The sequence below is a fragment of the Lepidochelys kempii genome, chromosome 1, assembly GCF_965140285.1.
Source record: "Lepidochelys kempii isolate rLepKem1 chromosome 1, rLepKem1.hap1, whole genome shotgun sequence".
In the NCBI taxonomy this organism is placed as follows: Eukaryota; Metazoa; Chordata; order Testudines; family Cheloniidae; genus Lepidochelys; species Lepidochelys kempii.
Window position 1 is genome coordinate 96,665,375 of NC_136380.1, and position 17,243 is coordinate 96,682,617.

Here is a 17,243-nt window from a genome sequence, read left to right on the forward strand (position 1 = left end):
TTTAGGTCTTGAACAAGGCCTGCAGCCTGGTGAGTTGCCAGGCTGCAGCTCCCCTTGCCACTCCCCAGCACTTCTCTACCTCCAGTACCCTGCTCCCAGGCAGCCAGGTCCTTCTCTCCCCACCCCTAGAGAGAGACTGACTCAGCTCCTGCCTCACAGCCCTTTTATAGGGCCAGCTGTGGCCTGATTGGGGCATGGCCCCAGCTGTGGCTGCTTCCCCAGTCAGCCTGGCCTTTTCTCTCAAGAGTGGGGTAACTGTCCCGCTACATGCCTGGCCACTACCACTCAGCTCCCTTTTTCCCCAGGCACCTCTACAGATAAGGGCTTGATATTGTCCTAAATTTTCAGGATTTGGTCCATCCAAAATGGGTAGGTTTTCTTTTGAGTTTACAAAGGAGCAATTCTCTTGCAGCCTTCCTTCTGCGATATTTACATCATGGGAAGGCTTGCACTTGGAACAAAAGAGAAACTATTACTCCAAGTGTCAGTGAAATGCAATTAACAGGATATGTGAAATTTGGCAATGCCCTAGAGAGCAAGGTCATTCCTCTTTATTGTAGCATAAAATGTACCCTTACTCATGATGACTAGTATCTACAATAAAGTACGAGTCAGCATGAATAAGGGCAGCAGAAGCTGGCCTGTTAGTAAATAAAGGATTGGATTTCTTTGTATTCATATGCTTGCCTATTCTCTGCCTTGGCTCCCATGCTAGTGTTAGGCCTCCCTTTTCCCTCATGGTAGGTATAGGCATGGATTTTGAATTCCAGAGTGAATCACAGAAGTTAAAGATGGAAAAAAACAGTTGGGTCATGTAGCCTATTCCCTAGTGTAATAGTCTGCTAGTCAGTTAGACTCTCTTCACTTAGACTCTCTAGTCACTTAGACTCTCTTCTCAGGGCATGGGCAGAGGAAGCTCCCTAGAAGCACAGGGGGCACCAGCGCCCGGACCATGGCCCGTCCCATGATCCACCCTGAGACCCACCTCTGCTTGGCCTCCTCCCACCTATGCTCCACCTCCACTCTGCCCCAGGCCCTGCTCCTGCTCGTCCCCCTCCCCTAAGGTCCCCCGCCCGCTGCTTGTGCCATTACACTCCCTCCCCTGAGGGGCCCCCCCACCTGCTGTTTGCACCTCTTCACCCCCTCCCTAGAGGCCCCCACACACACACTCGCCGATGCATGAAAGGCTGATGTATGAAAGGGGTGTCACTGACACTTCTGAATAGATCTTAAGGATTCCCTATTCTCGATAAAGTATCTGCAACAATATTTCCTTTCCCCTTGATATGAATTATGTCAACGTCGTATGCTTGAAGGGCTAGACTTCGAAGAAGTAATCTAGAGTTCCTTGAGCTCAGTGTAGCCATGCGAGTGGGGCAGGGTCACTTACTAAAGTGAACTTTTTGTTATATGAACAGGGTTTAAGCTGCTTAACTGCCCAGATAGTTGCATAGCATTTTCCTTGATTGTAGCATAGTTTTGCTCAGTGGATGTCAGTTTTTTGCTTAAGTACGCAATGCGGTGGCTGCCCTGATTTCTGATTTCTAAGGGTTTGTCTACACTGGCACTTTGTCAGCAAAACTTGTATCATTCAGGGGTGTTAAAAAAAACACACCCGGAATGATAAAAGTTTGCCCGATGAAAAAGCGACACTGCGAACAGTGCTTTGTCGGCAGGAGCACTCTCCTGCCAACAAAGTCACTGCCACTTGTGGAGGGTGGAAGTTTTTGTCCGCAGGAGAGCACAGCCATGTCGCTAAAAGCCTCGTAGTGTAGCCTAACAGTCTGACCTGAGTTTGGCACTCTTAGTTGTGAGCCACTCCAGGTACTGCGATACCTAGGCAATGAACAGGGAAATATAACAAAAGACAAAATATTTTTTAAAAAACAGTGTCTTAGGTGCTGCTGGTCAAAGAAAACAGAGTTGTAGAATTGCAAAATAGATATTGGCTCTTGTGTTTCATTCAACACATCCACCTTCTAACATTGCATATACCAGAAAATGTATGTTATAAAACTGAGGTTATAGAAAATGGAAGCTATTCCTTCTTTTGAAAGAGGCAGAACACCAAGGTCACTTGTAGTTATTAAAATCCACTGATATGTCTCTACTGCTGTGAGACCAGATGGGGTTAATCCAAGGCCACCAATTAGCAGATAACATGCAGAGTTACAGGAATGATCCATTTGACTTTCTGGAAGGGTGCACTTGTTATGATGATGACCCTTGACACAGAAAAAGCATTTGTTTGATAAGGTCAAATGTAAATATTGGGGCAGAGGAGGTGGGAGTTGGATGGTATGGAACTGGGAACATTTATGAGATGGATGGAATCCCATTTCTAAAAAAACCTTATAGCCAGAATCAAAGTTAATGATAGCTACGTCAAACCTAGTCCCTTCTGAGAAGTACCGAGCAGGCTGCCCCATCACATCTCATATTCATGGTCATGAAAATTTGAACACAAATGTTGTTTGTTTGTTTGTTTTTAAAAAGTATCTTGGGTATAAATTCAAGAGACTTGGGTAACAATGTTATCCTCTATGCACGTGAGGTCTTAATGACACTTGGTGATCTGCTCACCCAGATGACTGTTATGAAAGATAAGATGGAATTTGTAGAAGTCTCAGGCGTTAGTATTCAGTTATACCAAATCCCAATTATTAGCCCTTGAAATAAACTAAGATACCCAAATACCATGACAAGCAAAATGCCATGGTACAATGCTGAAGTTACAGCCAGCCGCACCCATCTCTTCCCTTCGCCTGCAGAACCCAGTTTAGCTGAGGAAGCACATGCTGCCTGGTCCAATAGAGTTCGGGCTCTCTCTGTGTTGGGTGGAGGAAGTGAGGCACTAGAGCATTGTCTATACTAAGAAAATGGCCCATTTCTAACAACAGCTTTGTTTCAGCTGCATGTAACCCTTCTGCCCGTCAGAGTTGGCAGCAACAAGGGCCGGGTTCAGTATCTAGGGGTTCCATTCCAATAACACAATGCAAAACCAGCTAGAGCCCCCACCCAGTGACCTGGGACAAATATATACCACCCCCGCTGGGCGCCTCCAAGAGGCAATACTTCCCCTCTCACAAGCACATAGTCTGAGTGTAGCAAAAGCCTTTTAATAACAGAGAGAAACAATGTGGTGTTATGTTGGGGAAACACCACCAACAGGATTCATAACACAACCCATGAGCAAAAAAAAACCCACCCCAGGCAAATTGGGGCATGCCCTTTTCCCTTTGGTTCTTGAGTCCAGCAACCCCAAATCACCCAAAGTCCCAAAAGTCCAATGCCCCAAAAGTCTCTGTCCCTGGTCAGGGCAGCCCCAGAGTTCGAAAGTTTATCTGCGGAGCTTTACCTCCCAACCTGGGTGGAAATGGGACGGGGGTAAGAGGCACCTTACGTGATCTGAAGCTGACCGCCCCATAGTTCCATAGCGGCGCTCTGCTCCACCAGCCGCCCCACAAACTCCTTCGCTCAGCTGCACTCCGCTCCACCAGCCGCCCCACGAACTCCTTCGCTCAGCTGCGCTCCGCTCCGCCAGCCGCCCCACGAACTCCTTCGCTCAGCTCCATGGCCCACAAGCAGCTCCTGCCATCCACACACTGCTCCACGTCGAACTGCTTCACCAGCCGTCCCGCAAACTGCTCCACAATATATCTTCAGGCTCCCCCACTACTTAACACAACACTCAGTGATTTCAGCTCTTAGGTGAATTCAGCTTGTAGTAGGGGAGCCACAGTGCTGGTGCACTGTCAGCCCAAAGTGAGCTCAGCAGCCTATAACTAGACTTCTAATGAAATCAAAATTAGCTCTGATATTCCACAGTGGAGAGAGGAGGAAGTGCAATTAGCATGTAAGGCCCTCACCAAGGGGCCCATGCCACCAAGTATTAATACTTATCCACAGCCTCTCTCTATTCACACAGTTTTGGAACCCATGACCCTTGCCTAGCGAGTGCTACTTAGTTGATGGTGAATCCCTCCATCATAACAAAAGGCCACGTACAGTTCCAAGCACAGTTCCCATAATCAGGGTAATAACAATTTATTCTTCCTGCCCCAATAACAGAGACACTGGGGATCCCACAGCAGCCAAAGTGACCATTTGGGCAGCTATGGTCTCATTCTAGGCGTGGTGGGTGTGCCTATGCAAATGAGATCGGCCCCTGAAGTTCTTTTCCACAACTTGCCACACCTCACCACCAGATGTCAGGGTGGAGCTCATCCTGACACTGCTTACATGCACTTAATTGTGGACATCTATGTTCAGCACCATTGGAGAAAATGCATTAAGCCCAGCTCTCAGCAACTAAACAAAATGTTTCTATTAATAAATGTATGATTTCCAATCTAATTTTGCTGGGGCTCCCCTTCCAGGCTCTTGACAGATGGACCATTCCCTTCCAGTCCCTGTGTTCCCTTATATCCCACCTAAGCACAGCTGCTGCTGTTTTTCCTTTACACACACATACACACACACTAACCAGTCCCTTTGGGGATTGCCCTATGATTGAAAAGAGACAGATGGGGTTGTCTGTTTGGCCAAGTGAGCCAATTGTAAGTGCCTTTTTATCTTAGCAGGCCGGGTAAGCTTGTCTGCCATTATCCTAGCTTGAGTGAACCTCCCTGCTGCATTTGTTTTGTCTTCCTCACAAGACGAGACACCAATGAAAGCTACAGCACTTACTGAGTGGAATTTCCCAGTGTTAAGTAAACAGCTGCTGCAGCAGCAGAAGATGGAGGACACTGCCCTTTAAGTCAGATGTCATTCATGAAATGGAAAACCCATCCATTTTTGTTCAGTGGCCACTGTGGTTTGTTTATGTAAGCAATCTGAAAAGAATTATCAGCCATTTTTAGTCTTGAAAAGAAAGAAAATACTTTGGAACATCAGCTGCATATTGGAAAAAAAAATGGACTTTAAACAAGCTTTGTGGGACTTGCATAACAGGTGCCAAAAAGCATTTTTGCCATGCCTGCTGAGGCAAGTGAGAAGTATGGAAAGGCTGAAGAGGAATGAAGAAATGGGTTAAGATTTTAGAAAATGTAAACGGCACTAAACTACTGCTGTATCTGAGCAAGAAACAAATCGAAAATAAACAGTAATGTCCAGCTTCTCATCTGTCAAAGAGGTGACAGAAATAATCGGACACAGATCCAGGCTAGCCTCTCCCATTCCATTTTTATTTAGAATCGTTGTTATTATTACCATGCACCAAAAGGGATGGTTAACCGCAAGAGCAGCAGCAAAGCTTAATACCCAAAGGGGTAGCTCCACTTTCAGAACTGCAACATAAGCAGCTGTGTTTGAACAACTTTGCCCACCCTGCAGCCAATTTTCTGTCAAAAATGGTCTCCTGCCACTGCTTCCAATTTTGGGTGACTTAACCCTACCACATACACATCAAAATGCTTTTGTAAGAACATGTGCTTGGCTGTCATTCAGGGGGAAGATGTCACTCGAAAAACACCTTCGACTTTGAACTTCTATATCCCTGGTCTAAAGAAAGGGTAGCAATGTTTAGCTTTTTACATTCAAAAGAGACTTTCCTTTGAGAAAACAGGTGAGCCACTTTGATAACAATTATCTAAATACTTCATTCACGTGCTGTAAATACTGAGGCCCTGATCCAGCGAGGTACTTAGGCATGTACCTAACTTTAAATGCTTTGAAGTCAATGGGCTTTCTTAAAGTGTGCTTAAATTTAACAAATGCTTAAGTTCTTTGCTAACTGTGGCTTGACAGCGCAATACTAAAGATGTATGTGCTTAAAGTGTAGCAACTAAATCTGCATGAAGACACCTAAATAATAATTTTAGTCACCTCAAATCTGATTTAGGCACTTAAAGATAGATTTAGATGCCAAATTTTGGGCTCCCAAACTTGAAAATTAGGCACTGAATCATTAAACCTAACCCATTCTGAAACTGAAAGTGTATCATACAGTAGCCACTATATTTCATCCTTTGGAATAAAGTCTTATCTTGGAGAGCCAATTCAATAAAGTTGTTGATTTCATATCTTTAACACTTTTGTTTGAAAGTTCATCCTTCTTATGGCAAATACAGTTTTTAAGTGTGTGTGTGTGTGTGTGTGTGTGTGTGTGTGTGTGTGTGTGTGTAATTCATTTGACTCTTTTCAAGTCCTAGCAATCATAGCAGAGCAAACCAACATTTTGTGAATGTCATGGCTGTTCCTGGAGTGAATCTGATTCTACAGGTGATTTTAAAATGAATTAGGGTGAAAGAGCACAACTAGGCCCACTTGACATCCCCTTGAAGTCAGCTGATCTCTGGGTGGGTCCAGGGTCCGCCACACAGATCCATTTACAGAATTTGAAACTTGTTATTCATCCTAAATAAAGAATTACCAGAAAACTCTTATTACATTAAACTTCCAAAATAACTCATATGCTTTCCATATAGAAAACTTATTCAGGACTCAGTATATCACATAAACTAGGTTCTACTTTTATTACACAATAAGACAAGAAGTCAAACATAAATCAGTCATTGCAATTTGATGCATCATATTTCATAGCCAAACACTGCTTCTCATGGATTGAATCAGATAATTAGCAGAACAATCATCAGTCATGAACGGGAATTCTGATGCAGAGTATTCAAAATAAATACTTAGACTTAAAATCACTGTTAGCTAGTAACTGGTTGTTTCTCCTGGGGAAAGAATCTTATTGTCTTACAGCCTCTTTCTGTCTATTGGTCCTACACCACTGTAGAATCTGAGCACCTACTACAGAGAAAGAAAGATGATTATTGTTTTTTCTATTTTAACTCTTTCCTTCTCAGCCTTAGGAGAAATTTCTGGGTTCATTTATAAGATATTAATTTGTTTGTTTGTTTATGTTTGTGTCAAAGATAGAACAAGCAGCTGAACTGAAGAAATTAGTTTTGCATTTAGTTCTGGAAGTGACAGGTCCTTATCTCTTATGGGAGTTTGTCAGTCCATTAGAGAACTGAAGTCAGGTCCTTAGTGTTCAGATATATCTCCAAATTAAACAACAGCTATTATATATTATTGTTGTTGTTGTTGTAATACAAATTATTAGTATTGTTATTATTATTAATAATAACAATAACAATAATAACAATAATAATAATTTGTATTACCATAGTGCCTAGGAGCCCTCGTCATGGATTATTTGCTAGATGCTGCACAAACACAGGTCCTGCCCTAAAGAGCTTACAATCTAAGTATAAGACAAGAAACAGCCAGGGGCATACAAGAACACAATGAGGCAATATTGGTAAGTTTGACAGGTAGTGGGATCATAGTACCAGCAGTCTAATTGTTATCAAGTTTTTTTTTTGACATCACAGCAAAGGAGAGTTTTAAGGAAACATTTGAAGGAGGAGAACAACATGGTTTTGTGACTATGTTCTGAAAGCTCTTCCCAAGCATGGGGAGAAGCATGAGGGAAAGCATAAAAATGTAACAAATGGGCAATGGAGCCTAGCATGTGTGGGCTGATTAGAAGTGGGAGTCAACATCTTGATTGGGATGGGGCATGAAGGGCCTTGAAAGTGAAGACCTGTAGCTTATGTTTGATATGATAGAGAAGGAAGAACCCATGGAGGGACGCGTGCAAAGAGAGGGGTGACTGGTCAAAGAGACAGGCTAGGACAACGGTCTTTGCAGCTGCATTCTGAATGAATGTGAGTGGTGCAAGATTCCATTTGTCAAAGCCAGAGAAAAGGGTGTTGCAGTAATTGAAACATGAGATGATGTTGAGTTTTAGCTGCATGGATGGATAGGACAGATGTTATCTTAGAGATACTAAGCAGAACGAATTGGCAAAATTTAGACATAGCTTAGAGGCAAGGACCTAGAAAGAGGTCTGAATTGAAGATGATGCCCAGCTTACAGGCCTATGTGATGGGCAAGATATTGGGGTTGCCCACAATGATTAAGAAAGGAGGTCGGAGAAAAGGGTTTAGAGGAAAAGATTAATAACATGTCTCTTTCAACAGCTGACCAAAGTTGTCATTGCAAATGATCTATATGCGATAGAAACTATTTTTACATAACAAGATGGATAAAAATAAAAAAAGTACAAAGGAATATTGGGCTAGATAATCAGCTAGATAATATTGGGCTAAATAATGTAGCTCCTTTGACGTCAATGGAACCTAGTTTTCATCAGCGAGGATCTGGCCATTTAGAGTTTTACACTATACTAGTAAATCTCAACTGTGGTTTTCAGAGGTAAGAGCACTTGCTGATAGTGCGCAGAGTTAACCAGTCAGATGATGTTAACTCTTCTTTGTTTCCATATGTCGAAGCTCTTCAAAAAGAACAGTAGCTGTTAGACTCTGTAAAACTGACAAAGTAGTTTTCTAAATATTTTTATAAGAAATGTTAAAGACAGTTAATACTGTCAAATTGCTTAGTATAGAATTTGCACTATGGTCCGCATTTCCATAAAACATTATATACTGAGCCAATTGTTCATTTTGCTGTCTAGATACCTGCCTGAGATTATGAATGATGGGCTGACCAACCAGATCAACAATCCCGAAGTAGATGTGGACATCACAAGGCCTGACACCTTCATACGGCAACAAATCATGGCCCTAAGAGTCATGACTAACAAACTGAAGAATGCATACAATGGAAATGATGTGAACTTCCAAGATACAAGTAAGCAACTGATTTTGCAAACAAACATATCGTCCAAACAAATTCATAAACCCACCACATTGGGGCCATTATAAATTCTAATAACTCTCCTTAGTTATAGTAATCTGCTAAGTATACCTTATTCCAGATGGTCCTGGGTTGGAAAAGTGAAGCCATGTAAGGGTTTGCCTACATAAAACAGCTTAGCCTAAGGTGTGAATTTAGGCCATGTCTGTACTATGGGGACTATGGAGGCACGGCTATATCACTGTAGCTATGCCGGCATAACCTCATAGTGCCAATCCAGTCTATAGCAATGGAAAAAGCTTTTCCAGTGCTATGGGAACACCATCTACTTGAGTGACAGTAGCTAGGTCAACGGAAGCATTCTAGCTGTGTCTACACTGGGGGTTAGGTCAACGTAGCTACAGGGTTCGGGGTATAGATTTTTCACCCCTGAGCACTATAGTTATGCCAACCTCAATTTTAAGCATAGGCCAGGCCTCACACTGATTTAGTTAAACTGGTGCATGCCACAGTGTGGACACGCTTATGTCGTTTTAAATGGTTTTTTTCAATTTAATTTAAGTAGATTGGGAGCTAAGTCAAAATTGTCTGTTAAACTACAGTAAGTGTCCGCATGGAGCTTTGCACCCATTTAATTAATTCGTTCATCTGGTGAAACTTTCCCACGTAAACAAATCCTAAAATTGCTTCAGTGATATCATTCCGTCTCTCAAGGTTGACCATTTACTGACTAGAACTCAAGTTCCACATTCAAGTTCTCAATCAGAGAATACAGTGTACTCCGCGATCTTCACTTTAGTAAAAGTCTTCAAGGAAAAATCATATATGGTTCTATGGTCCTCATAAGAAGGTTTCAGTATATACTTTTCAAGATCAGACTCATGCAGTATTTTTTTAAACAGATCTGGGTTTGTGCTATTAGTCGTTATTATTGCAGGTTGTTATTTAGATTATGGTAGCAACCAAAATGCACTACAGCCTTTGCAAGCACATTCCCATAAAATGAAGATCATATAATCTGAGAAGAGGACAAAGTATGGAGGGTGGGGGAAAGAGATAAAATGTACAAGTAAACCAATCAGGGAGGAGCTAGGCTTATGTCTTATTATAGCTATTACATGTTTGGGGAATTTTGTTTTGTTTTGTTCTTAAGATGTAGCATTATATTTGCCTCTCTCCTTCCTCCTGCTTCAATTCATCTCCCCAGCTTTCCACCACTGCAACTGCCTGAGTCTATCACTGCTTCCGTAAGCACCTTGTTTAAAAAATGCCCATGTACTCTGTGGCACAGTCGGACCACAGTCTGCTGCAGTGTTCATTTGTTGTTTCTCCATTCTTGCCTCCCGCACCCAAATGCATACAGGACTAAGGTGGCAACTTATAGTCAGTTTCAGCAGTTTATCTTCTCAAAATCCTTGAGCCTCAGTGTTTGCTCTATTCTCTAAACCAGTGGTTCTCAAAGCCGGTCCACCGCTTGTGCAGGGAAAGCCCCTGGCGCGCCAGACCGGTTTGTTTACCTGCCGTGTCCGCAGGTTCGGCCAATCGCAGCTCTCACTGACCGTGGTTCGCCACTCCAAGCCAATGGGGGCTACAGGAAGTGGTGCGGGCCGAGGGACTAAACCACCTAGTTGCATAGCTTGCTCACCTGTTTTCTGGGTGTAAATTGTACACCAGCTCTAGCTCATCAACCTGTCTCCAGCCTGGCTCTGTAGAACAGTGCCAGAACACACACTGTAATCCAAGTATCAGGGGATAGCCGTGTTCGTCTGTTTCCACAAAAACAACAAGGAGTCCGATGGCACCTTAAAGACTAACAGATTTATTTGAGCATTATACTGTAATCCAACTGATTACTCTCTGTGGGTAAAATGCAAAATAGGAAACAGTTGTAGGCAGGTCCCAGCAGGGCAGGGAGAGAGAAAATTGCCAGGTGCCTGGTTACAACAAAATAATGAATTCTACAGCAAAAATGCTGAATTTTGTGACATTTTAGAAAAATGCCTAATTCCATGGCTGCACAAGTCATAGGGCAAAGGGCTCTGAGTGAGATGACTGGAGCATTTCCCACCTCTCAGACCCATTGTTTCATGCTCTTTGAAGTTTCAGACAGGGATTGGTGTACCTTCTAGTCACTTTTTTGAGGTTATCATTGTACCCCAATTCCTGTCTGAAGCCTCTCATGAAAACTGCCTCTTCCACTGCCTATACTCTCTATCTAGTGTTACACTAGGGCCTTGTCTACACGACACAGTTTTGTCGGCAAAAGGCAGCTTTTGCCAACAAAACAGTAGAGGTGTACACACAACAAAGCTACTTTCGGGAGAAGAACTCTGCTGTTTTGCCGACAAAATGAAGCCCCCTCGACGAGAGGCATAAAGCCTTTTGCAGCAAAGTTAAAGCACCAATGCACCAGTGTAGGTGCTACTGTCCGTTATGTCGACATAACCGGCCTCCCCCAGTATCCCACAATGCCCACCGTGACCGCTCTGCTCACTGATTTGAACTCGGTTGCCCTGCAGGCACACACCCCTCCCTTTTCAAAGCTCCGGGAAGCTTTGACATCCCTCAGCATGGAGAGCTCATAGAGCCCCTGAGGATGCCGCTCCTGGTAGCTGAGGAGGCTGTGGGAGAACTCAGAGGGAATCACAGAACCATTAATGTGGAATCAGCCGGCAGGCAGAGTGGGCTGCTGCTGTGGGGGGTGGGGGAGAGAGACTGCTGTGCTGTGCAGTTGGGGGCTCATGCGTGGAGGTGTCCCCTTGCCCTCATGCCGCTGTCTGAACTTCAAGAGACAGCATGCCGACGCACGCTCCCCCAACACGTACCCTTCCCCAACACACACTCTGTCTCTCTCACATATACACTCCCCCAATCTCTCACACACTTCCCCAACGCACACTGTTTCTGTCTCTCTCTCACACACACACACGCTCCCTGCCACACACTCTCCCCCTCCAACCACCCCCCACATACACTTCCATTGAAAAGTCGCCAGCAATCTAGAAGGATGTCCATGGAACAATGCAACTGAGAAATCTGCATGATGTGACGCTGTACCTGCCCCATGAGGCATTGCAAACCCGTCCCAAAGCACCCTGCAACCAGTTGCACAGTGGGACCCACAATGTGCAACTGCTCTCTGTGTTGATGCAAGAATTGCTAGTGCGGACAGGGCCATCCCTGGGGGGTGTGGGGCCTGGGACAAATCAGCCTTCCTGCAACTCTACTTGCCGTCTGCCCGGCCGCCGCTTGCCTCCTCATCCCTCTCCCCCACCTGACCGGCCACTGCTCTCCTCCTCACCGTCCGCTGACATGCCTGCCTCCTCACCCCCCTCCTGCCTGCCTACCTGCCACTCACCTCCCCATTCGCCTCCTCACCCCACTCACCCGCCGGCCTCACCTCCCCACCTACCTCCTCACCTGAATATTGGGACAAATGGCGTCCCAATCGTACATCGGTCGGGACGCGAGACAGAGGGCTAAATATTGGGACAGTCCCAATTTTATCGAAGCACAGGGCCCCCCAAAGCGCAGGCCCTAGGGCAGTCACCCTGATTTGCCCTACCCAAGGGATGGCTCTGAGTTGGATGCACTCTGCCGACATAGTGTAGACATGCAACAGCATGTTAATTAAAGCGGCATAACTTTTGTCGAAAAAACTCTGTCGTGTACGCAAAGTCTAAGTATCTGATACAGCGGAACTTCAGCCATGAACGTCCTTAGTCTCATTTTGCTTAATCAAAAATTTAAACTCTAGTTCTTTACAATGAACTGCCTTGGCCACTGCTGACCAGGTGAAGGAAAGGTTTGGAAATATCAGGAAAGAAGCCAGATTCACTTCAGAGACAAATACACATCTGGATGTGATGCAATAAGAAGATCTGGGCAGATGCAACAGAGAGAACAAAGCATTGTTATCTTACAAAAGAAAGTGAATGGAAGGGAGTGAAGTGTTAAAAAAATCCTAAACGTAGGAATAAAATGAAAGGTGTACTTTTAATCATTTCAACTGTAAATTCTTCAGAGTAGGGACATTGTCTTCATGCTTGTTTGTAAAGTCCTGAGCATGCTGGTGCTTCATAAATAATAACCAGCTATCTCATAACATAAAATCATGTATCCCTCCCCAAATTTTTGATGAAGAACTTCCAGTATTCTAGAGTCAGAAAACAATGAGCATTATGCTCACATGTACACAAAAGATTCACTAGAGATAGGATAGTATGCATGAAAAAAATATCATGCAAATAGCCATTAGGTGTGCTAAGGACAATCAACATGCTGGCTAGTAGTACTATTGTCACTGTAATTGTAGGCTAGGTCTGCTAGAGAGCTACAATCCATGTACAGAAAAAGTTTAAGAGACCAATGCTTCTTTACTGAGTTACCACAATGTCCTGTATAAAATTAGTATAACTAAATGTACTATAGTGACTAATGTCATATAATGGAATGATACAAGGTCAAGTAATTTCTGATCTTCCAATTTTTTTATTTACTTTTTAAATATTTTATTTGATATGTTGTCTTGTTGGTTGCATGCTAGCAAATTGACATTAATGGAAGCCTCTCTTAGATACTGTCCCATTTAGAAGGTATGAGTTTATGAAACAGAGGAATCATTGCAAACAGTCATAATAAATTGAAGTGGTCCAAATTGCAGTTTGATTCCTAATTAATATATTCAAGAATCCAGATGTGCCATAGTTCAGCAACCTTAAACGGAAAGCCTGAGGGTTGAGCGAGAAAAGCTAAAGTTCTTGTTTCGTCTCTTACCTGCACTAGTGTTACTCCACTGACTTCAAAAGAGTTACTCTTGTTTTACACTGATGTACGAGAGAGAGAAGAGAACCTCCTTTTCTGTGTATGTGCAAGGTTACTACTGTATTATAACAGTATTATTTATTGAGCAAACATGTTCTCTGTGCTGTTGATAACATAGAGAAAGTCACAGTCTCTGCCCTGTGCAGCCTGCACTCTAAAGCTTTCCAATGATACTTGTTTCCTATGTTACCTTTTGGTTACCAACATACATTATGCTTTAGGGCATACATGTCATCACGTTAAGAACATGCTTAAGCCCATCCCTATTCATCAAGAGCTTAAGTACTTGCTTAAACTCCAGTGACTTTTAGTGACTGCTTTGCAGAATAGAGATGGATTTAAACACAGGCTAAAGAAATTTGCTGAATTGGAGTCTTGGCGCACTGCACAATTCACCAAGTATGTCGTGGGCTTTTCCACCTTCCTCTGAGACATCAGGGGTTGGCTACTTCTCTGAAAGTCAGAATAATGGATCTGAGGAATGAATGGTTGACTTCTATGTTCTTATGTTGTTTTTCTTACCTCCCTGTGCTAGGTGATGAAACCAGTGGCTCAGGAAGTGGAAGTGGTTGCACTGATGATATCTGTCCTACAGAGTTTGACTTCATCACCACGGAAGCACCACCTGTTGACTCAGACAGGAGAGAAGTAGACTCTTCAGCAATCCAATCTAGCCATTCACTGTTTACGTTGTTCATCATGTGCATCATCCTTGTACTGCAGAGACAGTGGAGATAATCCTGGTTCTGGTCAGAGAGACTGTGTTTTAGCTACGAAAACAGCCAACTTGCTCCTTTTCTTACACTCTTGGACAATGGACCATGCCACAAATACTTACAGTTTTCTATGAGAAGAGAGCAGTACTACAGCCTGCTTCCCTTTTTGTTTTCCCAAAGAGTACCAGGTGCCAGACTGAACTGCTTCCTGTTTCTTTCAAGATATCTGTGAAGACAATGTCCACTCTTGAGAAAATTCTTTCTCAGATCTTTATTACTGGAGACTTTCTGAGCTGCATTATGCTGCAGAAGTAAAAAGGATCTTTCGGTGTGATGTTTTCCTTAACAAGAAAAAAAAGAGAAAGAAACAAAGAAAACAAATTTCCTTCTAAATCAGGCCAAACTCAAGGCTGCTGCATTTTCAAGAAAAACAAAACAAAAATACAAAAAAAAAAGGGGGGGGAACAAAAAGACAAAAGTTCTTCACAGACAGCCAGGCCTCCTCTAGGGGCTTCTGTCCAGTGATTCAGGTCATCAAAATGATCATTACTATTGCAAAGAAGTTTGATTTTTTTTCTAACACAACAATAAGAGTATGTTTCAATGGTGAATATCTTGCACTCCATCTGCCAACATCATCAGATTGGTATGAAGGTACAGGAGGCTGAAAAAAGAAGCTTGTCTTTTAGTATTATAGTAACACCACTAAGCTCAGAATATCATGTTACAGTTGCTTATGATTTAAATCTTGATGCCCAGTAAAAATTTGAGTAGATGCACTATTTCTCTAGCTTCTTTCAGTACTGATCATTACATAATTGGCACAGATTTCCACCTTGCGTCCCATCAACAATTGTGGTGATGCTAAACAAATCTTCCCTCAAGGGTTTGGACAGAAAATAATATCTTGTGATAGAATCTCTTTCCTTTTGCCACAGGTTTGACATTGATTAGAATTTTCTGCTACTGTGTTCATTATCCCACCAACCTGACAATACTTTAATGGACTGCTAAGAGTGATTGGATCCATACGTGAGTTTCACACATAACTACATCCTTTGCATTCATTAGTTTCTGTATCACAAGGGGTACTGTGCTACAAAAAGTCAAGACAAAAAAATATAGTACTGACATGGAGATTTCTTTCACTTTTTTAGTCTTAGTATGATCATCTATTTTTATATATATAAATATATAGAGATCACAGATTTTAACTTCTTAATTACAAGCTCAGGGTTGACACATCTTTGTAAGGAAAAAAATGTTTTGTCAACCAGCTCTTCTTTTTTTGTGCTGCTCTGGAAAGGAACTCTTTAATGACTGGTGAGCACAAGAATCAAAGAAGACAACCTTTTTACATATCCAGTGTCCGTTTCTTAAAAAGTTGCAAGGGGGTGAGAACCCCTTTTGTGTGTGTGCTTTCACGTGGACATGTGAGTTTGTGTGAAATGCCTATAGAAATGCACAGAGCAGTGTGACTTGTTTTGTGATGGCAATTGTACTCTCAAATGCTTCAAGAATATGCCACTTTAATAATCATTGCCCACATGGATACGGCTCATGGATATGGCTCTGGTTTGCATTAGATTGCATGACCTGAGTGTAGAGGCTATTTTAAAGCGTGGGTAAATGAGTGTCAGCAAGTAGGCAGACATCAAACCCTTCCTTCCCCCCGCAACAAGAAACAAAGGGCTTCTGTGAAAATTCTCAGAGGTATTGAAATGATTTGCTACAAATATACTTCCTGGTTCTTATAATGATTCTAGAGTTGTTAAGGACAAAATATGAAACCACTTTAAAGTAAGCCAGCCACATTACAGTTAAGATGTTGAACATGTAAATCGTATATGTTCCAATTTCGTTTTCTTATCAAATTATAATTAGCTATCAATTTAGCCATTAAATTAAAGTAGTAAACACACAGCATAATAGGATAAAGTATATTTAAACACTTTTACCAATATATATATATTTACAAACTACTATCAATATATTGTCTAATAAGAAAAACAAAATGTCAGTTTTCAAGACCCTGTATTCCATTTTTTGTTTGTTGTTGTTGTTTATTTAAAAGTTGATAAAATTCAGCATTGCTGGCCCAATTCAGTATCACATGCTTTGCGGAGAAACCATCAGTTTTATAGCCAGGGTCTGTGTTCATGTCATACATTGCATAGATAGATCTGGGCAGTGTTTCCCGTCATCTTCATGTTTCACTTTAGAACACTTAGTGGCTAAAGTTAAATTTCTTCATTAACTCAATGTCTACACTAGCACTTTTGTCGGTAAAACTTTTGTTGGTCGAGGTGTAAAAAAAACATGCCCCTGACTGACATAAGTTACATGGACAGAATCGCTGTGCCATTGGGATACGCTCTCCCATCAACATAGCTACTGCCGTTCACTGGGGGTGGTTTACTTATGCCGGTAGGAGAGCTCTCTCCCATCATCACAGAGCAGCTACACAGGAGACCTTACAGTGGTGCAGCTGCATCGATGCCGCTGTAAGGCCTCTAGTGTAGACACAGTTCGTATCAGTTAAAGCCAACCCATGCAGCAGATTTGCTTGACCCCAGTAAGCCCTACACTAAGAAGTTCTTTCCTCTGGATTTTTTCATTGATTTCTACATACAGTGGAACATGAGGGAGATTTCTCTGAAAATCTCCCCTAGTCCTCAGCCTTCTCATTCTACACATCTTCTGGCCCCTACTTGCACTGCTGCACTTCACATGTCGTCTTTCAGAACATGAGGGATTCAATTTGATTTTTACAATTCAGCATTTATCCTGCAGTAAATTATGTCAATTTCACCCGATTACGCTCTGTCAAGAAGCTTATGTAATGAAATCAACCCAGCTACACTGAGGCACTATCACTGCTGCATCCAGCTTCTGCTGGGTAAAGCAGAGTTGGGGTAGCTTGCAAACAAGCCTCTTGTGGTTCCCTGATTCTCTGCACTAGCTCTGGTGCTGGTTAGGGCAGCCTGCTGGCTGAAGCACATAGCTGGAGCCCGCATGCTCTTGCCACCTATC

At 42.7% G+C, this 17,243-nt stretch overlaps 1 protein-coding gene across 1 annotated transcript in view; it reads left to right on the top strand.

The window, feature by feature from the left end:
* Window positions 1–15,333, top strand: part of GPC6 (glypican 6) — a 1,111,975-nt gene extending 1,096,642 nt beyond the window's left edge. Inside the window, exons 9-10 of the mRNA XM_073347752.2 lie at window positions 8,489–8,664; window positions 14,030–15,333. Coding sequence (XP_073203853.1) covers window positions 8,489–8,664; window positions 14,030–14,232 — 379 coding nt within the window. The 3' untranslated portion in view covers window positions 14,233–15,333. The remainder of the gene's footprint in view (window positions 1–8,488; window positions 8,665–14,029) is intronic.
* Window positions 15,334–17,243: the final 1,910 nt, after the last annotated feature.